Source organism: Hoplias malabaricus, chromosome 7, assembly GCF_029633855.1.
Source record: "Hoplias malabaricus isolate fHopMal1 chromosome 7, fHopMal1.hap1, whole genome shotgun sequence".
NCBI lineage: Eukaryota > Metazoa > Chordata > Actinopteri > Characiformes > Erythrinidae > Hoplias > Hoplias malabaricus.
This window is the reverse complement of record NC_089806.1, coordinates 1,951,747-1,976,146: the sequence shown is the minus strand read 5'-3', so window position 1 is coordinate 1,976,146 and position 24,400 is coordinate 1,951,747. Positions and strand designations below refer to the sequence as shown.

Genomic DNA, 24,400 nt, shown 5'->3' with positions numbered 1-24,400 from the left:
TAAACAGAAAAGATTCCCATCAACATATCAAACTGTATTATTCACAGACACCACTCCCATCAACACATCTCTGTATCATCCACAGACATGGCTCTTCCATCAACACACCACCCCGTATCATCCACAAACACAACTCCTCCATCGACACACCACCCCATACCATGCACAAACACAACCCCCACATAAACACACCACCTGGTATCATACAAAGACATGAGCCCCCATCGACACCACTCTGTATCATCCACAAGCACAACCCCCCCACTGACACACCACCCTGTGTCATCAACAGATGCAATCCCCCATTCAACTCACCACCGCATAGTCATCCATAGACACAACCCCCATCAACTCACCACCCTATAATCATCCATAGACACAACCCTCATCAACTCACCACCCCATATTATCCACAGACATGACTCCCCCTTCGACGCACCACCCCATGTCATAGAAAGACACAACCTACACATCAACACACCACCCCATATCATACACAAACACAACCTCCGCATCAACACACCACCCCATATCATTCATAGACACCACCCAGCATTGACACATCACCCCATATCATCCACAGACACCACCCTGTATTGACACACCACACTGTATCATCCACAGACAGGCCCACAAATTATAAATATACACATACTCAAGCAAGCACACATATGTACACACTCAAATTCACAAAGATACACAATTCACTATTTACTGTTTCACACTATTAAGCTTCTCTGTTTTTGTGTTAACAGGGTACTGTAATCTCACTCTGGATCCAAACACAGCACACTGTCTCCTCTCTCTCTCTGAGGGAAACAGGAAGGTGAAGCGGGTGAAGGAGACTCAGCTGTATCCAGATCATCCAGAGAGATTTGATCAGCGGATGCAGGTTCTAAGTGTGGAGAGTTTAACTGAACGCTGTTACTGGGAGGTGGAATGGAGCGGGGAGAAGGGGGTTGATATATCAGTATCGTACAGAGGAATCAGGAGGAAAGGAAGCAGTGTTGAGTGTGTGTTTGGACTGAATACATTCTCCTGGAGTCTGAGCTGTTTTGGGAATAGATACTGGGTCAGACACAATAATCAGAGAACTGAGATACACCCCCCCTCCCACTCTAACAGAGTCGGAGTGTATCTGGACTGGGGGTCTGGCACTCTATCCTTCTACACCATCTCACCTCACACACACACACTCACACACCTACACACAATCACCTACATATTCACTGAGCCCCTCTACGCTGGGTTTGTGGTTGGTTCTGACTCCTCAGTGCGACTGTGTGAGACAGAATAGACTCATACACAACCTCAGCTTTAGGATTAAAGATGCTAAAGCTTAAGTTTTCTTTCCTTTCCATTTTTAAAATTTATGTAAAATTGAGTGCTGTTGCCATTTTATGAATAGGTGGGTCAATAGTTGTACATGTGGTTAATACACGTTTGGCACCATAGTTATAATGTGTAGTGGAGTATGGATCGAATAAAGAAATTAAAAGTTCTGAATGAAAGACTCTCCACTCTGATAAGGATTTTTTGGAACAGAATCCCACATTCCACACACACACACACACACACACTGTCACGCACACATATGTCTACATCAAAGACTGAGCAGGACACTTTCCAGTGAGCGCCCCCCCCGTCTCCTCCAAGAATGTAGAGAAAACCAGAACCAGTTTATGACACTTTTAAGAAGGAGATCAAACAACGTTTTGGAGACCAGAATTAACGAACCTAGTTCATGGCCCTCGGCGTCAAGATGGCGACTCCTTATCTTATGCAAAATCAACAGGTGGCCCCAGAATTGACCTTGCACTGAACTCCTGCAAACCCGACTCAAACCAAACAAATAGCATGGACCAACAGTGCCCCCAAGTGGACGTTTGCAAAATCATGTTTCGCCCTGCTGCCTTCTTAATGCATAACGCACGCACCGAGTGTTTATAAACATGTTTATGCAATATGTATGAATGTTACTCTCTGTTATTCCCAAGTGAATGTCTACTAACTAATGAACTGATGTGTATTACTGTTTCAATCATGAAGGAAAATTTCTGTCTCTGATTAGGAAAATGAATTAGTTTCTAACTTCTAGCATAATATTGTAGTGGGATGTAATCGTAAAATACCCAAGATGTATATACATAGATATTTGATATTAATAATCCAGGACACTCATTGTGCTATACCACAAGTATGTATAAGTATTTTTTTACTTTCTGTGTATACGTGGGCGGCACGGTGGCGCAGCAGGTAGTGTCGCAGTCACACAGCTCCAGGGGCCTGGAGGTTGTGGGTTCGATTCCTGCTCCAGGTGACTGTCTGTGAGGAGTTGGTGTGTTCTCCCCGTGTCCGCATGGGTTTCCTCCGGGTGCTCCGGTTTCCTCCCACAGTCCAAAAACACACGTTGCAGGTGGATTGGCGACTCGAAAGTGTCCGTAGGTGTGAGTGTGTGAGTGAATGTGTGTGTCTGTGTTGCCCTGTGAAGGACTGGCGTCCCAGGGTGTATTCCTGCCTTGCGCCCAATGATTCCAGGTAGGCTCTGGACCCCCCGCGACCCTAAAATTGGATAAGCGGTTACAGATAATGGATGGATGGATGTGTATACGTGACACTCTTCCCTCTCTGAAACGTGAAACAAGTCACGTGAGCCTCAGACCCAGGATCCAATCAAAGAAAGGAGACCTCCCAAATGGGCGTGACCACGCCACATCTGAAAAGGGAGTGTCCAGCTCTAAGCTCGCTCTGTTCAGCACTCTGTTCTACACTTTCCGCTTCGCTTTGTACGCTACACTCTTTTACGCTCTTCACGTCGCCCTCTCTTCACTTCACTTGCGACACTCTACTTCTTCTTACGCCGACAAACTACTCTCCAACAGAACTTTATAAAGGACCTCACACAACGACCGAGGGACGCCTTGTACCAGTTAGCAGTGTGATACAGAAACTACAGAGTAACGTCGAGCAATTGTCAGTAATCTTTTCTTTGTTTATTTGTGTTCATGTTTGTAGCCCATCCAAGTTTAATCTTACGACTGATCAAAGCAGCTGAAACTTATTCGTGGCCAGAGTAAGAGACACTGCCGAGATAGAGGAAAATCGTAAAATAAGTATAAGCTTATTAATTCGATTTTTAGTTCTGGAGACTTCAAGGACAAGCAAACTTCTGTTCCAAAGCTTCCATATGGATGGAACATCCCACTCAGGACAGTGAGCCAGAGAAAATCCTTTCATCTGCGTCACCACGCTCTGAGCACGCCAGAGGTGGCCTGACTCGAGAGTGACCAAGTCTATGCTGACCCAGCCTGAAAAGCTCCCACGGAAGAACTGCGGGAACCAAGCGGGACTCCGCTCTCCCATAACCTCAAAGCGCCTCTGTACCCATCGAGTGGTTGAAATCAACAGAAAAGTAAGCTAAGTTTCCTCATTTCCAGAGCTGAAATTTGAATTAAATCTCTTAGTAACATAATCTTATTCAGACCATAGCAACATATCTTTTCCAAGTCATATCGCCTAGCCTATCTCTAAATTCGAACTGGTTTGACCTGCGTTGATCCCGTGAGAATTCTTATGATTGTTCTATGTTTATTAAATATTCTCTTTTCTCTTAATAAAATATTTCCATTATTTAAAATAACAGTGTGTGGAGTTTGTTCATTAAGAGTCTGAAAATCCTGAAGAACTCACGTAGCGATGACAGTATTCACTCTCCAATTACTTGTTAATGTTTTCGTCATTTAAGTCAATCATAATAATAACAATTATTATAATTAGTTAAAACGCTATTAATCAGAACGAGTTTGAATAAGGTCAAGCCGCTACAAATGCTATTGCTACAAACTGATGATAGAATTTGTAATGCTAACATTACATTTTCTGTTAAAAATATTAATACTTATTATTAAACATTATCTCTAAGCGGGGGTCATGATGTGTCCAGAGCCTACCTGGAATTATTGGGCGCAAGGCGGGAATACACCCTGGAGGGGGCACTATTCCTACTAACGCGTGTTTTTGGACACAGGAAGAACACACCAACTCCTCACAGACAGCCACCCAGCATGGGAATCGAACCCACAACCTCCAGGTCCCTGGAGCTGTGTGACTGTGACACTACCTGCTGCGCCACCGTGCCGCCCAACACACTAATTTGCTAAAAGCATGGTGGTTGGGAAATAATATTTTCCCTCATATGCAGAAGGGTTTTTTATATTACTTCACTGATGCTGGTTTCTGGGAGAACTGAAATTTGTTTGGATATTTGCTGAGTTGTCATCAGATTCTTCATTTCATCCCAAGTCACATCTTCTAAGCGGATCTTATTTTCATGGATTAGTACATAACTGGTGGCACTAGGCATTTTTTCCTCTTAAGAATTACCCTTTATCAAAGACCACACTATTGTGGCCGAGGATGGTTCACTGTGTGGGTGTTAGATTGTTGTTTGTTTATTTGCATGCTGGTGTTTTTCTTTTATGATATTTATATTAATAAAATAATATAAAAGTTGTTGCAGCTAATCTTTGCCTCTTTGTGGGTCATTTGTTCACATTTCTTGCCTCTCTGGGACTGCATCTATATTCTATAAAACCTTCATAACATTCATTCAAAACCTTCATTTGGGGTGTTTTTTTAATAACTAATTACCTAGTGGGATTTCTAGAGGTAAGGAATACTTTATGATTTGTACTGTTCTAATAAGAGATGATTTTTGTATTTTTGGGGGGTGTCCAAGGTGCATTGCTCAATGATACTTTATCAAAATGTTATGGTAATTGTTTGGTTCAATATATGAGTTTCTGCAGACTTTTGTGACATGCACTCTGTCTGGAAATTAACCCCTTACATACTTAATAAAGCTAAATATCAAATGATGGTACAGGTTTGGTGTCAATGTTAAAATTTAATCAAGACATTCAACATTTCTATTTATTTAGCAAAATCTTTAGCCAAAACACAACTGTCAGAAGAGCTTCAGCTTATATTTTGTTCAATATTCTACAGCCTCTGAAACTGCACTGGTATGAGGCAATACCAGTCTTTGGCTGATGCTTTGAAGTATTCTGCCTTATAGTAATAATTAAGTAGGGAAAACATTTCTGAGTTATAGTTGTACTTGTTTGAATTGTTTGAATCCTAGCTGCACTTCTGGTGTTGAGGAAGGCCTGAACACCAAACAATAATGCAAGTGCAAGATCCTTTTGATAAATATTACAATTCAGGCTCTTGAGAATCTGCTGATGCTACATATGTGTATATTGGGTGACAATCCCTTGACAAGTTCATGCTCAAATATATGTGTGCACCAGTACATGCAAACTCCAGAGTGAGTTCTGTGCTGTCTCTGTGAAGCAAACCCCATCTTGACCACTCTGCAGACCAGAAGACTCCCCACTCAACAGCTACCCCTCCCTCTCACTCTGCGTCTCCACAGAGACACCAGATCACAAGAACCACCTTTAAAAATGCTACCCTAAAATGTGGCCTCTGTCTCAGGACAGGTCACATGCTGGCACACAGGACATATTTTAGTGAATTGCCACTTGAAGCCTTATTTTCATCTGAATTTTTCAACTCCAAATAAGGAAAAAACCTTAACTTTCAATGTAAAAGTCAATGTAAAAATATTTTATAATTGTGCAGCATTTCTATTGATCCATTCATTGGAATTTTTAACACAACATGAAGGGCAGCTGCTCTGTTAAAAAATAAAAAAATCAACAAAAATGGTGATCCATGTTTATAATTGGAGAGCGACGATATGTCACTGATTTAGTTTCATAAAAATATTTTCCAAATATTTTCCATAAAACCATTTACTCAGTTTTAACATTTGAAATATTTGTCTTGGTTATATTTAAATGATTTGCACGTTATTGAATTCAGTTTTTACTTGCCCTATATTTATGTACTGCCACCTGGAACGTGGTACAGGGTTATCCACACACAGACCAGCAGACTGAGAAACAGATTATTTCAAAAAGCTTTGGTCTCCATAAAATCCCACTCATTTCTCCCCGCTTCCCTGTCTATGTCATCCTCCACACACACACGCACGCACACACACACACACACACACACACACACACACACACACACACTAGCACCTTACAATATGAATGCTGTTCATTTCTGGAATTTGCACAATGAAAGGACAATTGCTCTGCACATAGAGTACAACTCCATGTTATATCGATTCTGTGATACTTGTACTGTAAATGCACTGTGTTATTTATTATTACTCTATTATTTTTATCCCATGAAGAGCCCTTTTTCTGATTCAGCAATGACACACTAAAATGTCACTCTGAATGTTTGAAAGATGCCCGTGGGGAGCAAGTGTGTGTCAGTGTTGGGTTGGGTGCTGGATGGTGACAGTGATGCTGGGATTATATATTTTACCTTTATGTTAAACACTGATTCCTGAGAGAGGTAAACCTAGGCCCAGGAGTCCACTCCTAGGCCCCCAAGTCTTTCCTCTTCCAGTGTGATACTCAGGGATCATCGGACCCCAGCTGAACAGCTGCTGCTGTTCTCCAGTGTTCTCCGTCCTGTCTCTGTTACTGCTGTTGTTCCCCAGTGTTCTCCATCCTGTCTCTGTTACTGCTGCTGTTCTGCAGTGTTCTCCATCCTGTCTCTGTTATTGCCTCTGTTCTACAGTGTTCTCCGTCCTGTCTCAGTTACTGCCACTGTTCCGCAGTGTTCTCCGTCCTGTCTCGGTTACTGCCGCTGTTCTCCAGTGTTCTCCGTCCTGTCTCTGTTACTGCCGCTGTTCCCTAGTGTTCTCCATCCTGTCTCTGTTACTGCTGCTGTTCCCTAGTGTTCTCCGTCCTGTCTCTGTTACTGCCGCTGTTCTGCAGTGTTCTCCGTCCTGTCTCTGTTACTGCCGCTGTTCTGCAGTGTTCTCCATCCTGTCTCTGTTACTGCCACTGTTACCTAGTTTTCTCTGTCCTGTCTCTGTTACTGCCGCTGTTCTCCAGTGTTCTCTGTCCTGTCTCTGGCACTGCTGCTGTTCTCCATTGTCCTCCGTCCTGTCACTGTTACTGCCACTGATCTGCAGTGTTCTCCATCCTGTCTCTGGTAATGCCGCTGTTCTTCAGTGTTCTGTTTGCTGGGCTCCACATTTCTGTGTGAGAGGGCATTTCCTCTGATGATGAGACTGAGCGGTGTCTGAGATCCAGGATCAGTGACGGTCACCTTTGTGATGTGCTTCAAATCTTCACAAGCAGAACAACACCTGTCCTGAGAGCAGCACAACGTCACTGCTCCTGTTAGGAAAACTATTCAGGAGCACAACCTTAGTGTACACCACATTGTCTGAGAGAGAGAGGGGGTTAAAGAGAATCACTAAAATAAATTGTAACTGATTCTAATCAAGAATACATATTGTTTTTTTCTAATGAATAAGAAATCAAAATAAATATAAAAAGAAAGTCTGTGGCATGTGACAGCCATATTTCTAAAAGATGCCTGTTTTCACCAAATAAAAAGCATTTTAAAAAAGGCACCAATTTTTGTTTCAGTAATATGTATGTTGTTATGTCAATATTTCCAGATACTTTCTCACTATTTTGAGAAACTAATACATTTTAAGATAGTATCTGAAAATAGAGATAGTATCTTGAAATATATTACTGAAACTAAAATGGGTGCCTTTTTAATTATTATTTTCTGTGGTGAAAACAGGCTTCTATAATTTCTCGCATACCGGAAGAAAAACATGGAACCTCCTGATCTACACTGTGCAGACATTATGTACCACCACTGGATTGTGACTGTAATAGATGGAATTTACATAAGATACTAAACTAAAACATGGGCAAGTGATATTATTTTTCATTTTTGTAAACTAGTAAACAATATTTTAGATAGATTGCCTCACATTGGGCCAGTAAATATCATCCATATATTTTAATAATATATACTGAAGTATTAATATGTACACTATATCATTATCATGTAAAATGTTTATATTGTTAAACAGCTCAACATCTAGAGAATGTAAAGGAGGACGTCAGGTCCCATTCTCCAACACTGTGTTGTTTTGTTTTATCTAGAAACAAAACCCCTCTATCAGGTCGTTTATATCTCAATCAGAGTTCTGGAAATGAGTGGAAGTCACTTTAAAATATGTTTAGAATAAAAACAGGTCTGGGAGCATTGTATAGAAGGACATATCAGGAGTGTGTTTTTAATAGTAAGTAACGTCCACTAGATGGTGTTGATGGGTTAAATTCAAAATAATGATTGAAAAATTGTACTGTTCTTATATTTGTAAGAAGTGTGTAAAAAGTGCCTCCAGTTATTGTGTTATTTGAGGCGACAGAATTAATTCCTCACTGACAAAGCCATGATGACTGTAGTTTACCTGGCTTTTATTCAGTGGGTTTTATTTTCTACTCCTCTGGTGGCGTAGTGTGGAAATCTGACTTTAAAGAACAAAAACTGTCTGAATCTAGAGGCTAACTGACTCCATTTTGGGAGACAGCACTCACCCTTTATTTATTGAATTTCAGCTGCAAACTTCGGAATAGTTGTAGTTGTGCTGTAAAGGGATGCAGACCTGATCACTGCAGAAACTCTCTCTCTCTCACACATCAAATTTACCTAGAGTTATAACTCAAGCAACTAAACATGCACCCAAACAGAATAAAACTAATTCCATCTCCCTACCTTTTTCGGAGTAAACGACTGTTCACCTGTTCGGCCAGACACTGATGGATGACTGACTGACTGTCCTCCTGATACACATTTCAGACCAGCTTCCCACGCTACAGCTACTGCCACTGCCTTGGACTAGCTGCCCACCCTACATTGAAGTTTTCATGGACTCCTAACTACTATAACTACTACTACTACTACTATTATTATTATTATTATTATTGCAACCATCATCACTGCTTTCAATTTCTATTATTACAACTATGATTATATCAGTACACATAATCATAACAGCAGATTATGGGATGGCACAGTTTCCTTTTATAAATAATGTGAAGGTAGATTGAGAGCCTTGGTTCCTCCCAATTCCAGGTAGGATCAGGACCCAACGTGACCCTGAACTGGATAAGCGGTTACAGATAATGAATGAATGAATAAATGAACATTTAAAAAAAGCACATTTAGAAATAACAGGACACTTCCAGATTCCAGTTCTAGATTTAGTTCTTAAAGGGTTAATACGGTAGAAGAGCTGAGAAATAATGACAGAAACGGTCCTGATTTCACTGTGTTTCATTGTTCCCTGAAAACACACTGAGGTTCTGCTCCAATCTGGTTCAGACAGGTAGGTCAGGAGAGAGCTCTGATTGGTCTGGTAACACATGACTCCACCCCCTTTAACTATAAACACCCCTGCAGTTCTTCCTGCCCTGCAAGTGTAATCCAGTCGAAACCAGATTAAAAAAAAAAAGTAAATGTGCAGCAGTGGAATGTATGTGTGTGTGTGTGTGTGTGCGGGGGGAGTTCAGAACCAGAGAAAACACACAGAGGTAAATACTGCACTTTAACTTAATGACCTGAGGATTTCAGATATTTCTGTGTGTTGGGGTGTTTGGGTGTTGCGTGTCTGTGTGTGGTACCCCATACGTCTGCACTCTGTTCCTTATGCCCTTGCTTCCTATGCCCTTATTATCATGCAACGAAGAGTACTCAAGAGCTGTAATGGCTGTGTCTTCTGTCCCTTCTTTGGGCTTGTTACAACACAATGGTACTTTTTGTGGCTACTTTATTGTCTTTTTGAAAAATTTCTCGTATGGAGTTATTTATTCAAGTTATCCTGACAAAACTGAAGAAAGTTTAATTGGACCCAAGTCAACTATTGGGTCTGCTCATCACATGACAGTGTCTATTGATAGTTTGAATGTTACTCCATCTGAACATGGACAAAATCTATTGTGTTGTCTTGAATGAAAGGCTGTCATTTACTTTAAATGTTAATAAAATCAGGATATCTTCATTCTTTCATCTCAGAATCATAGCCATTCATACTTTACTATACTGACACAGAGCACCATATACATACATTCATCACTTCACATCTTGACTACAGCAATGCTGTCCTTACTGGTCTGACTTCTCTCACTATGTAAACAAACTACAGCTTATTAAACATGCAGCTACCTGGCTACTTACCTGCTTGCATCAACACATATCACCCATACTTTAAAACCTACACTGGTTACCTGTGTCACATGGAGTCAATTTTAAAGTGTTGCTGATCACAAATATGGTACTGGTGGTGGATTTCCTCAGACGTACAAACTCCCCTTCACCACTGAACATCCAAGGAGCAGATGCTGAGAGGGTGATCTCTTATAAGTACCTGGGTGTTCACCTAAACAATAAACTGGAATGGACAGATACTCCTAAACTTTACAGAAAAGGACAGAGCAGGCTGTACCTGCTTAGGGGGCTGAGGTCATTCGGAGTGCAGAGACCACTCCTGAGGACCTTTTTTAATGCAGTAGGCTGGGGCAGCAGTATCTCTACCACAACCAGGAGAAGACTGGACAAACTCATTTGGAAGGCCTACTCTGTCCTGGGAAGCCCCTTAGACCCAGTCCATGTGGACGGGAGAAAAGAGGATGTTAACCATGTTAACATCCATGCTGGAAAATGACTCTCACCCCACGCATGAGACTCCGACAGCACTGGGCAGTTCCTTTAGTGACTGGCTGCTTCACCCCAAGTGTGTGAAGGAACATTATCACAGGTTCTTCCTTCCTGCTTCTGTTAGTCTTTACAACCAATCACTACTTCTAGTAAGCCACTTTACAACCAATCACTACTTCTAGTAAGCCACTTTACAACCAATCCCTACTTCTAGTAAGCCACTCACATCTACACTAACACTTTACTTACATTAAGAAACATACATTAATTTGGATGATATAGGATGTGCAGTACTTAATACAATACCGTGGTATTTTATACAACATAATGTGCAATCTTGGGGCGGCACAGTGGTGCAGCAGGTAGTGTCACACAGCTCCAGGGACCTAGAGGTTGTGGGTTCAAGTCCCGCTCCGGGTGACTGTGAGGAGGTGTGTTCTTCCCGTGTCCGTGTGGGTTTCCTCCGGGTACTCTGGTTTCCTCCCATGCTCCAAAAACACATGTTGTTAGGTAGGTGGATTGGCGACTCAAAAGTGTCCGTAGGTGTGAGTGTGTCTGTGTTGCCCAGTGAAGGACTGGCGCCCCCTCCAGGGTGTGTTCCTGCCTTGCACCCAGTGATTTCAGGTAGGTTCTGGACCCACGGCGACCCTGAACTGGATAAGTGGTTACAGATAATGAATGAATGAATGTGCAATATTTCAGTCTGTCTACCAATGTGCAATATTCCATGTACAATAGTCATGTTCATTAGTTGTAAATATTCTTCAGAGTTTTTTTATATTTCTTACTTTTTTTCTTTGATACTTCATATTTTTCTTTGATACTGATAAATACTTTTTTATTACTTTGCTGTCCCTTTGCTGGTGTAACACTTTAAACTTCCCCATTGTGGGACTAATAAAGGATTGTCATATCTTATCTTATAAAGCTTTATACAACTTCTGATCTTTTAACCCCATAATGCCCATCATGCTCCCTATGCAGCTTATTTGTGGTACCAAAGACCCATCACAAGACTGAGATGATTGACAGAGAGAGTCTGAACTCTTTTACATATATTCTCAAAACTCACCCTTTCAGGGATGCAAATAATTGCTAATCTTGCCTTTATCTCAATTCCCTACTTTTACCTCGTGCTACTTACATGTTCTTATCTATTTGTGTTTTAAGTCTCTATAGTTTTGTGTGCCTATTGCTTTAAACACTTCCTTTTATCTCCATGTTTTATTGTCAAACTTATTGTTTCATTATTCACTTCCTTATATTTATTAAATTTTTATTTCTGCTTATGTTCTATATTATATATATATATATATATATATATATATATATATATATATATATATATATATATATATATTATTATATATATTATATAGAATTATAATTATTATTATGTGTGTGTGTGTGTGTGTGTATTGAACCTCAAAGATCTCAAAGACTTTTTCTCTCAAATATTGTTCACAAATTTGTCTAAATCTGTGTTAGTTTCTGACAATTTGTGCAGAACTTCTTTGGTTATTCAAACTGATTGTTGCAGCAGCTGTCTGGGTTGCTGGTCTCAGATGATCTTGGAGGTGAAGATGCTGGATGTGGAGGTCCTGGGCTGGTGAGGTTACATGTGGTCTGTGGTTGTGATGCCAGTTGGACATAATAACAAATTCTCTGAAACGCTGTTGGAGATTGCTTATGGTATAGTATTGAACATTCAATTCATGGGCAACAGCTCTGGTGGACATTGCTGCAGTCAGCAGCCAACTGCGCTCTCCCTCAAAAGTTGAGACATCTGTGGCATCGTGCTGTGTGATAAAACTGCACATTTTAGGGTGGCCTTTTATTGTGGCCAGCGTAAGTCACACTTGTAATAATCATGCTGTCTAATCAGCATCTTGATATGCCACACCTGTGAGTTGGATGGATTATCTTGTGAGGTTAATGGATGTGTACATACAAAAGGTCTAAGACCTCTGAGGTCAGCTCAGGAAAAATGGGAGCAAAAACAAAAGTGTTGTGTATATATTTTTGCTCTCTCTCTCTCTCTCTCTCTCTGAGGTGAGTTAAAATTGTAGTATATTTGAGTAAAGACATTAGGCTGATATTATTGATCAGTAATGAATGTGTAACACTGACTAAAGAACATTGGTAACTCTCAGTAAAGGTTGTAATGGTTATGATTCTACAGATGTACAACAATGTATCAGATTCTCCCCAAGTGTTGAATTAGTCTGAAATTGAAATTTATAAAATACGTATTATTATTTTATTAATAAATTTGAGTCAATGTTTTATTTTGAACAGGGAGCGGTCCAGCTGTGTGTGAACAGTAAAACATCTGTGGTGGATCTCTGGAAGAGTAACTTCTAACCAAAGTGAGTTTCTTTAAATCAGAGAATTTAACGATTAAACCCACAACTAAATGTTTCCTGTCATTGAGCATCTTATGATGTAACAAAATGCTCAATGAATAGGTGTATGAAGCTATATAACACTGTTTATTGTCATGCAATGTGCACCACTATTGTTAACAATTTTTTGCTTATTTTCCATCCAAATATATGTTCCCTAAATAACCCTCAGTTGTGGAGCTATGGACATATTTCTGTATAGACACTGGGTCTGATTGGATATAATTTTTACTTTTTTTTTTTTGATTCAGCATACAGTTTACACATAGCAACAATTTTTCTAAAGTTTTTTCCCTTTACTCCAAAGGTCCATTGTAAAGACTGCCACGCATTTTGAACATCCATCCATCCATCCATTATCTGTAACCGCTTATCCAATTCAGGGTCACGGTGGGTCCAGAGCCTACCTGGAATCATTGGGCGCAAGGCGGGAATACACCCTGGAGGGGACGCCAGTCCTTCACAGGGCAACACACACACTCACACATTCACTCACACCTACGGTCACTTTTTGAGTCACCAATCCACCTACCAACGTGTGTTTCTGGACTGTGGGAGGAAACCGGAGCACCCGGAGGAAACCCACGCAGACATGGGTAGAACACACCAACTCCTCACCGACAGTCACTCGGAGTGGGAATCGAACCCACGCATTTTGAACATTCATTCACTAGTCAACAATCAGAAATCATATGCCCCTTTCACACATGCCCAGTAATACAGAATTGTTCTGGATTTTAACCGGAGGAGCTGTATGTGTGAACGTGACCACCTGTAACATTCATCCTGGACCTTACCCAGATATTATCCTCCTATAATTAGAACCACTTTATTTTCTCTGTATTTAACCCAATCTGTGCAGTGAAACACACATTTACACACACTAGTTAACACTAGGGGGCAGTGAGCACACATGTCCTGAGCAGTGGGCAGCCCTAGCTGGGGGTTAGGTGTGCCTTGCTCAAGGGTTCTGGGGATCAATTGGGGATCAATTGGGGATCAAACCGGCAAACTTCTAGATACAAGCCCAGTTCCCTAACCAGCAGGCCACAGCTGCCTTGGTAAAGACTCCATGTGAAGTCTGAGATCACAGTTGCTGCTCTATGCCTAAAGCATGTGTTTCATGTGTGAATGACCACTCCGGGATATCTTCAGACCCGATACTCTAGAAAGTATCCGGTGTTCATGTGTGAAAGAGACACACAAAGGTGCCAAAACTAACAACCTAGCACTCAGCAACACCCTAGCAACTACTGGAGCAATCATATCATCCACCTGGTAGTACTCTTGGCAACCACCTGGATAGCCATAGCAGTCTCACCTCCCAATTTCCTAGAAATGACTTTCAGCACTCTGCTGTTGTAGATATCCTACTACAACCTATTATCCTCTCTGCTGTCCTAATTATTCAATAGATGGTTATTGATGATGTGAGGATGGACTTGATGATCAGTGTAAATGTGCAAATATTTGTCAATGCACAATGAAATGTTTCTTCTGCATTTAACCCATCTGTGGCAGTGAACACACACACACACACATAAACCCATACACTAGTGCACTAGGGGCTGTGATCACACACCCAGAGTGGCGGGCAGCCATCCGGAAGAGGACTGTGTCGTTCCTTCACATCCATTGTCCCCAGTTTTCCTGCTGATCGTGGGAGTCATACCAACAACCTTTCAATCCTTACATAGTGTGTAAAACTATATCATACAAGTCTGGGCAGGGTGAATTTCTACAGCTATCTGTGGTGGATATGGTTGTGCCCAGAAACTTGAGTGACTCCACATAGGACAACACGGATCCATTGAAGATAAGGAGGGTACAGATGGGGGTTTGTTGGAAGTCCATTACCAACTCCTTTGTTTTCTGAGTATTTAGCAGCAGGTGGTTTCTTCTACACAAGTAGTCCAGCTGCTCGACTTCCTTCCTGTAGGCAGACTCATCACCATTGGCTAAAAAAAAAAACACTACAGAATTGTCGTTGGCTAACTACAGGATTTTCACAGGTGGCTTTGAAACACAGTGATTTGTGTAGAGAGTGAAGAATAGGGGTGAGACTTTGTGGTACTCCGTGACTGAGGTTCCAGGGATTTGACATGTGGTTTCCTAGTTACACATGCCAGAGGAAGGCTGAATGTCCCTTGTGTGATCAAAAATGTAAAGTTGCACTTATTGTTAGATATTTCATATATAAAAAAATGCCTAAAAACTACAACAATAAAGATAACAAATATCAAATTAATCGAGTAGTGTGGCATGGCATTGGAGAGGAGTGCTGGTGCTACCACTCACAAGTTTAGCTGAGGAATTTAAATGTGCAAAGATGATTCACAATGTGATTTTGTCAGGATCTAAGGATGCAGTGGTAAAAGCATCAGCACCAGTCACAAAAGCAGGAAGTGGAAGCAGTGTAGGTAGATAGGAACTCATTGGAACTAAGGAATGTGATTGGACAAGTGCAATGCAGAAGAGAAGGCTTTGGGTCAGGTGATTCTTGGAAAGCATTTGGTAAGACCATTGCCAGAAAGAAGGTGAATGATGACTAATCATTTTTAATCTTTTAATTAATCATTTTAATTTGTGAGAAGGAATAGGAGGCATGATGTGCAACAGCAGTGTCACAAGAAAAACAAGACCAATTGCTTCATTGGGAGACTCTAAAGAAGTGGAAGATCACTTGTCAAGAGGTGAGGCAAGGCAAGGCAAGTTTATTTATAGAGTACCTTTCATACAAAAGCAATTCAAAGTGCTTTACAGAAGAAACAGTTAAATTAAATGCCAGAATAAAAATCATAAAAGTCCAATAAAACAATTAAAATATTGCAGTAAAGCTAATACATACAATGATTAAATGATTAAAATGATTAAAACAATTTAAAAAGATACAATAAAATAAATTAAGTGCCGTTACAGAATGAAAGTGCTGAGTATTTCAGACTGAGCTGTAAGTCTGCTCAAACATGAATGATTTAAGTTTTGATTTAAAAGTGTCTAATGTTGGGACTCTACTAATATTCTCAGTTGGCTGGTTTCATTTATTAGCAGCATAGTGGCTAAACATTGCTTCTCCATGTTTATTTTTCACCTGAGGAAGGACTGACTAGTTCCTAAAGATCTGAGAGCTCTGCTCGGCTCAAATCTCTGTTGTGGACAATGGAGGCAAGTTGTATTAAATATAACATATCATGTTATATTAAAATAATATGCAACATTTCTGGGTATTTTTGTGATAATGATATTCTTGGTGATATGACAAACTGAAAAATATTATATAAATTTCAAGAACACAATACTGCAACAAAATAAATGCTTAAATTTTATTTAAATATAAATGTAATGGTTTCTTTTGAAGGACTGGTACCGCCACCAAGAGCCCAGTGATTCTGAGTACGCTCCGGACCCACCGCGACCCTGAATTGGATAAGTGGTTACAGAAAATTAATGAATGTAATGATTTTGAAAATTCAGTAGAAACATTGCAGAAATATCTGTAAATACTTGGTTATTTTGAGTGTGCAATGTAACAAAAGGGCGGCATGGTGGCGCAGCAGGTAGTGTCGCAGTCACACAGCTCCAGGGACCTGGAGGTTGTGGGTTCGATTCCCACTCTGGGTGACTGTCTGTGAGTTTCCCCGTGGGTTTCCTCCGGGTGCTCTGGTTTCCTCCCACAGTCCAAAAACACACGTTGGTAGGTGGATTGGCGACTCAAAAGTGTCCGTAGGTATGTGTGTGTGTGTCTGTGTTGTCCTGTGAAGGACTGGTGCCATTCCTGCCTTGTGCCCAATGATTCCAGGTAGGTTCTGGACCCACCGCGCCCCTGAACTGGATAAGCGGTTACAGATAATGAATGAATGAATAATGTAACAAATAAATCTACCACTAAAGTTCAGAAAAATGAATTCATGTACAGAAACATAAAGCTTAAACAATTATGTGAAAAATACACTAAAAACTTCACAGTAAGTAAACAAATACAAAATAGATGCTAGGCTAGAGTCAGTGTGGTCTCTCTGATATCACTGACTCTTGTGACATTTTTTACTTTCCTCACACTCAGCCGGGTGCTTCTGCATGACTTTAATTTTTGCGCTTTTGTTGTTCTTATATTTTATAACCAAACCACCTTCACACAACTGAAGTTACTCTCTTTTTGGAACAAATTGTTCTACCACAGAGCCATTTTGCACTGTTCCACTGCTGTGCCTAAATTACTTACTTACAAACATACACTATTCTATGTCATTACATAAACAAACCAGAATATATCTATAATCACATTTTTTTGTGTTAAAATGTATATCGATCTTATTGCATCTGATAAGATATGGCTCAGCCCTATTGGGAGCAACTCGCAACATAATTCCAACCCCGCAAAATCTTGGACAGTGGGTAGGTGAAAACCCTAGTTGTAAATTATATACAGGGGTTGACACCATGAAGCATATTGTTTCAGCTTATAAGGTCAGTTTGTCACAGGGTCAGTATACACAGAGAAAATCAGGTGCTTAGTATATTATTGTGCTTATTGGACAACAAATGTCTAGAGGTTAAATCATTGCTGAGTTGGTGTAGTTATAAAATGGATAGGTTTGTGCATGAGGAGAATATATTCGAGAGCAGTATATAGTAGGAGGATTATATATATATTATTATATATAGAGGGGATATATTGATAAATGGGGCAAAGCACATGACTGGAAATTGTTGGTGAATGCAGGTAGTTTAAAAACAAAAACTACAGGTCCCAGAGTGCATTGCATTAACTACACTGATGCCAGGCATAGTGTTGTATGCACAGTAAATGGATAGTTTATTTCATAGAGTTAACAATTCCCTTTGAGGATGCAGTACATGGAACTTTTGAAAGGAAGAAACTGAAGTATGCAGAATTAGCTGCTGAGGTGAGAGAACACGGGTGTTAGGGGACCTGTGTTAGGAATGTGCAATATTTCAAAGGGGAAAAGGATGAGAATGATTGCAGATGCAAGAGAATTAAAGATGGTAAGGATGTGTAAACTCCACAGCAACCTCCTTTTAAAGAATCAGTAACGTTCTAGCAGATCATAGAAACAACTTAGAAACACCTAAGTGTTAAATATTTAGTAAAATCCTAGAAAGTCTACATGCTAATGATTTAGAAAACACCATTCATAGAAACCACATTTTAAAATGTTAAAAAACATAGCAAATCATAGATGTCACTTGGTAAAGATTTAGAAACACTCTCACAAATTATATCAAATACCTGGTAAAGATTCAGTAACATAGTAGCAAATCATAGCAAGCACATGGATTTTCCTTCACTGAACTCCCAGTAAGAGTGTGTTGAATAATGTTGTGTTTGGTGTTTTCAAATTTGCAGTCACACAGATAAGCTTCTCCTGAACCTAGCTGCATGTATATGAAGAGTGATTGGTTCATGGAGAACCCTCCTGGATTCATAGATGGAAGAGAGATGGTACAGACACAGTTGTGAAAAATGACTGGTCCATGAACAACCCTCCTAAACTCAGCGATGAAAGAGACTGCTGTGTGTCTATGAAAAGTGACTGGTCCATGGAGAACCCTCCTAAACTCAGCAATAGAAGAGAGCCCAGTTATGTGTCTGTGAAAAGTGACTGGTCCATGGACAACCCTCCTAAACTAAGTGATGGAAGAGAGCCCAGCTGTGTGTCTATGAAAAGTGACTGGTCCATGGACAACCCTCCTAAACTCAGCGATAGAAGAGAGCCCAGTTATGTGTCTATGAAAAGTGACTGGTCCATGGACAACCCTCCTAAACTCGGCAATGGAAGAGAGCCCAGCTGTGTGTCTATGAAAAGTGACTGGTCCATGGACAACCCTCCTAAACTCAGTGATAGAAGAGAGCCTAGCTGTGTGTCTATGAAAAGTGATTGGTCCATGGACAACCCTCCTAAACTTAGTGATAGAAGAGAGCCCAGTTATGTGTCTATGAAAAGTGACTGGTCCATGGACAACCCTCCTAAACTTGGCAATGGAAGAGAGCCCAGCTGTGTGTCTATGAAAAGTGACTGGTCCATGGACAACCCTCCTAAACTCAGCGATAGAAGAGAGCCTAGCTGTGTGTCTATGAAAAGTGATTGGTCCATGGACAACCCTCCTAAACTTAGTGATAGAAGAGAGCCCAGTTATGTGTCTATGAAAAGTGACTGGTCCATGGACAACCCTCCTAAACTCGGCTGTGAACGAAAGCCCCGCTGTGTGTCTATAAAGAGAGACCATTCCAGAAATGGAGGTGTTCTCTCTGAACAAAAGTAAGTTCAGTGTAAAACAAATTAGTAATAATAAAAAATGTTAAAACACTTTACTGCAGAGAGCAGAGCTCAATTTCCTGCACTTCAGCTCTCATCAGGCTGTTCCATTACTATATCTCTCATAACTATAACGAGTCTGATAACTAACCACTCACGGTCCATTTAACACAAGGTACCATTAACATTTAACATTACCACAAGGCTTATATTCTAAAAACATGATGATAATGATGATGATGGTGACGATGACGATGTGGTAATCTCTGTAATCCAGCACAGTGGTTGTAGAAGCTCATTAATACAGGATTTGAATATAGCATTGTGAAATTAAGAATTGTGAAGACTGCATTTCCAGGGACTGGGTAGAAGAAACTTCCTGTATTTAGGCCTAAGTAAATATTTCACAAGGCATTGTTTGCAGGTCTTATTGTTCCTTCCTGGATCTGGGCCTTGTTGTGGTTTATGTCCTCTAGGGCCATGCCATTGGTAGCTTTTAGCTCCCAGTAGGGTCACCATGGTGAAAAGGACTGAAGTTAAGATCCAGACAAAAACATACAACCCAAGAAGCACCCCTATGACCACCATAAGAGGAATAAAGTGTAGCCTGCCCAGGAGATGGTTACAGGAACCTACTCCTGGAGCCAGTCCTGGGGGTAATGTCTGATGACAAGCACCTGGTGTCCACTCAGCCCACGTAACCTGGCTGGGCTTAGCCCGAAAAGGCAACATGGGAAGATCATGTGGCCCACCACCTGCAAGATCCAGAGTAGGGATACGATGCAATGCCCATTGGGCACAGAGCGAGGGCAAAGAACCCCCTGACATCATGGAGCTTGGCAACAGAAACTGGTTCTTGGCACATGGAACATAACCTCACTGGAGTGGGGGAGGAACCAGAGCTGAAACCAACATGTCTTCTGATCTGAGGCAATATGCTGTGGACAATTGGGAAAAGAGAGGGGCTAACGTATCAACTGATCATCATCTAGTGGTGAATTGGATCAGAAGGTAGGAGGCATGGAGTCTGAATGAACCCTGTTCAAGACTTCTGATTTAGAAGCAGCTACATATGATGGGGTAAATGCGAGGTAAATGCTTTGCAGTGCCACAGCAACCCAAGGGCCCGCTGGTGGACACAGGGGGTGAGGGAAGCTGTCAAGCAGATGAAGGAATCAAGCATATTGTCTGGTGTTGGAAGAAGCACATTGAGGCATTCATTAACCTGAGAGACTTGCCTCCTGAATTATTATTCAGTAATTGTTGAATTCCATGCAAACTGATGGGCCATTTTTAGGTTATTGCAGGATATGTTGTGAAGTTAGAATCCTTCTGTAATACATTTTTATCTGGAGTTATTGATTTACAATCAGTTAAATTATATTGTGATTAAAACATATTTTCGGGACACAGCAGTTTCTATGTGTCAGTGAGATTCTTTGCTCATTTGCTGATACTAATCTTCATGTGTTTGAACTTGAACAGGCATAATTTCTCAGAAAAAGCTTTACCTACTCTGGTGGAGGGAACTGGATATCTGCAGCACGATTCTTACCCAGCAGTGGAGGATGGCATACAGAGACAAAAAACCAGCTTGAAGAACAGGTACGAGAACTTATTTGAGGGAATTGGAAGCTCAGAGAATAAAACCCTCCTGAACAGGGTTTACACTCAGCTCTACATCATTGAGGGAGATAGAGAAGGAGTGAATGTAGAACATGAGGTTTTACAGTTGGCGAAAACACCCAGGAAACACCAGCAGGATGCGCCAATCCACTGCTCAGACATATTTAAACCTCTACAAGGTCCTGATGGAGGAGTGAAGGCTGAAGATCTCAGACTCAGAGACAGAAAAGTGGATAAAGGAGCAGAAGACCAGGAGATCAGAAGTGTTCTGACTAAAGGCATCGCTGGAATTGGAAAAACTGTCTCTATGCAGAAGTTCATTCTGGACTGGGCTGAAGGAACAGCCAATCAGGAGGTAGATCTCATGTTTGTGCTTCCGTTCAGGGAGCTGAACTTGATTAAAGATGATCAGTACAGTCTTCATGGACTTCTGTGTGCCTTCCATCCTGAGCTCAGAGATATGGACCCAGAGATATATGACCAGCTCAGAACTGTGTTTATATTTGATGGTCTGGATGAAAGCAGAGTTCCACTGGACTTTAAACAGTGTGAGAAAGTGTCTGACATCACTGTGACATCATCAGTGGGTGTGTTAATGACTAACCTCATCAGAGGAGATCTGCTTCACTCTGCTCTAATCTGGATCACCACCCGACCAGCAGCAGCCAATCAGATCCCTCCTTGGTACTTCCACCGTGTGACAGAAATTCAGGGATTCACCGACCCCCAGAAGGAGGAATACTTCAGGAAGAGAATCAGGGACCAAGACCAAGCCCAGAAGATCATCTCCCACATTAAGACAGTGAGGAGCCTCCACATCATGTGCCACATTCCCGTCTTCTGCTGGATCTCAGCCACTGTTCTTCAGAGAATCATCACACAGAGTAACACAGAGATTCCTAAAACTCTGACTGAAATGTACTCACACTTCCTGCTCACTCAGACAAACACGAAGAAGGAGAAGTATGAGGAGAAAGTGGAGAAAGACCCAAAGGAACTGCTGGAGTCCAACAGAACTGAGCTCCTGAAACTAGCTGAACTGGCCTTCGCACAGCTGCTGAAGGGCAATGTGATGTTCTATGAAGAGGACCTGAGAGAGAGCAGCATTGATGTCACTGAGGCCTCAGTGTATTCTGGGATCTTCACTGAGATCTTTAGGGAGGAGTGTGTGATCCACCAGAGGAAGGTCTACTGCTTTGTTCATCTGAGTTTTCAGGAGTTCCTGGCTGCTCTCTTTGTATTTCACTCTTATGGAAAAAACGTCCTGAAACCAATGGAGTGTTTACAACCATTTTACAGAGAGTGGTCTGAGAAAGATCCTCTGGAAAATCTTCTGAAGGCAGCAGTGGATAAAGCTGTAGAGAGTAAAAATGGACACCTGGATCTGTTCCTCCGTTTCCTTATGGGAATCTCACTGAAGACCAATCAGTGTCTCCTACAGGGTCTATTGACCCAAACACACAGCATTATAGAGAAAACCACAGAGTACATCAAGAAATTAATCAAAGGAGATATTTATAATTATGATTATACATTAATCAGCACATCTATCTATACTGAGAGACTCATCAATCTGTTCCTGTGTCTGTCTGAGATGAAGGACCAGTCTCTCTCCAGAGAGATTGAGGAGTATCTAAACTCAGAGAAACACTCAGTAGTGAAGCTCTCTACTGGACAGTGTTCAGCTTTAGCCTGCATGCTTTTGACCTCAGAGGAGGAGCTGGAGGAACTGGATCTAAGTAAATACAACACATCAGAGGAGGGTTATAGGAGACTGATCCCAGCTGTGACTGTTTGCAGAAAAGCTCGGTGAGTGTTACATCTACATCAGGTCTGTAATGTTTATATTCATATTAGACATGAAAAAGTATTAAAATTTAACATTGACAGTACAGTGGCCAAAATGGGTATGGTTATCAGTATTATTTTGATATTGTACTTATACTACAATATCTTATATCTTATACTAAGGTTCATATTGGACAACACAAATAAATTGAATAGCACAAAGTGCTAAACTATGCCTAAATGAAGAATAAACACTGCATAGCATTGTTATTGTTTGCCTCATGTAAAGTTGTGAACGTCATAAAATTGAGTTAAGACTGTATTTTTTATGTAAATGTACAGGGGTTGGTCAATGAAACTGAAACACCTGTCGTTTTAGTGTGGGAGGTTTCATTGCTAAATTGGACCAGAGTGGTGGCCAATCTTCATTAATTGCACATTGCACCAGTAAGAGCAGTGTTTTAAGGTTCAATTAGCAGAGGATAAGAGCACAGTTTTGCTCAAAATATTGCAATGTATACAACCTTATGGGTGACATACCAGAGTTCAAAAGAGGACAAATTGTTGGTGCACGTCTTGCTGGCACATCTGTGACAAGACAGCAAGTCTTTGTGATGTATCAAGAGCCACAGTATCCAGGGTAATGTCAGCATACCACCAAGAAGGACGAAACACATCCAACAGGATTAACAGGATTAAGAGGAAGCTGTCTGAAAGGGATGTTCAGGTGCTGACCTGGATTGTATCCAAAAAACATAAAACCATGGCTGCTATATACATGGCCGGGCTTCTATAGCCAAACCCTTGGTCACTCATGCCAATGCCAAATGTCGGTTTCAATGGTGCAAGGAGCACAAATCTTGGGCTGTGGACAATGTGAAACGTGTATTGTTCTCTGATGAGTCCACCTTTACTGTTGTCCCCACATCTGGGAGAGTTACGGTGTGGAGAAGCCCCAAAGAAGCATACCACCCAGACCAAGGACTACCGAACATTCTGGAGGACCATGTGCATCCAATGGTTCAAACATTGTATCCTGAAGGCAGTGCTGTGTATCAGGATGACAATGCACCAATACATACAGCAAGACTGGTGAAAGATTGGTTTGATGAACATGAAAGTGAAGTTGAACATCTCCCATGGCCTGCACAGTCACCAGATCTACATATTTTTGAGCTACTTTGGGGTAGTTTTGGAGGAGCGAGTCAGGAAACGTTTTCCTCCACCAGCATCACGTAGTGACCTGGCCACTATCCTGCAAGAAGAATGGCTTAAAATCCCTCTGACCACCATGCAGGACTTGTATATGTCATTCCCAAGACGAATTGACACTGTATTGGCCGCAAAAGGAGGCCCTACACTATACTAATAAATTATTGTGGTCTAAAACCAGGTGTTTCAGTTTCATTGTCCAACCCCTGTATGTCAATTAATATATAGTAGGTTTTATATTTAACTGATAATCAGTAATCATAATTTTATAAACTTCTGTTTAGTTGTTTTTGTGGAAAACCAGTTTTGTTGCTGCCCAGCACAGGTCTATAGCCACTAAAAGGCAAGAATTTACAAAAGCAGCACCATCAGCAGGTTGGCTTACTTTTCACAGAGTCTTCAGGATCTCTGGTGCCTAGTCTTCCCCTCCTGGTTTTAAGTGTCCTTGGAGAGTGAGATCAGGAAGGAGGGCAG

At 41.1% G+C, this 24,400-nt stretch overlaps 2 protein-coding genes across 2 annotated transcripts in view; both read left to right on the top strand.

Annotated features, from left to right (window-relative positions):
• LOC136701588 (NACHT, LRR and PYD domains-containing protein 3-like) overlaps nucleotides 1-4,593 on the top strand; it is a 28,225-nt gene extending 23,632 nt beyond the window's left edge. The window contains exon 12 of the mRNA XM_066676200.1: nucleotides 756-4,593. Within this exon, the coding sequence (XP_066532297.1) occupies nucleotides 756-1,297 (542 nt within the window). The 3' untranslated portion in view covers nucleotides 1,298-4,593. The remainder of the gene's footprint in view (nucleotides 1-755) is intronic.
• A 13,925-nt stretch (nucleotides 4,594-18,518) lies between these two features.
• The window catches only part of LOC136701966 (uncharacterized), a 43,646-nt gene continuing 37,764 nt past the window's right edge, over nucleotides 18,519-24,400 (top strand). The window contains exons 1-2 of the mRNA XM_066676772.1: nucleotides 18,519-19,303; nucleotides 20,786-22,735. Coding sequence (XP_066532869.1) covers nucleotides 18,519-19,303; nucleotides 20,786-22,735 — 2,735 coding nt within the window. The remainder of the gene's footprint in view (nucleotides 19,304-20,785; nucleotides 22,736-24,400) is intronic.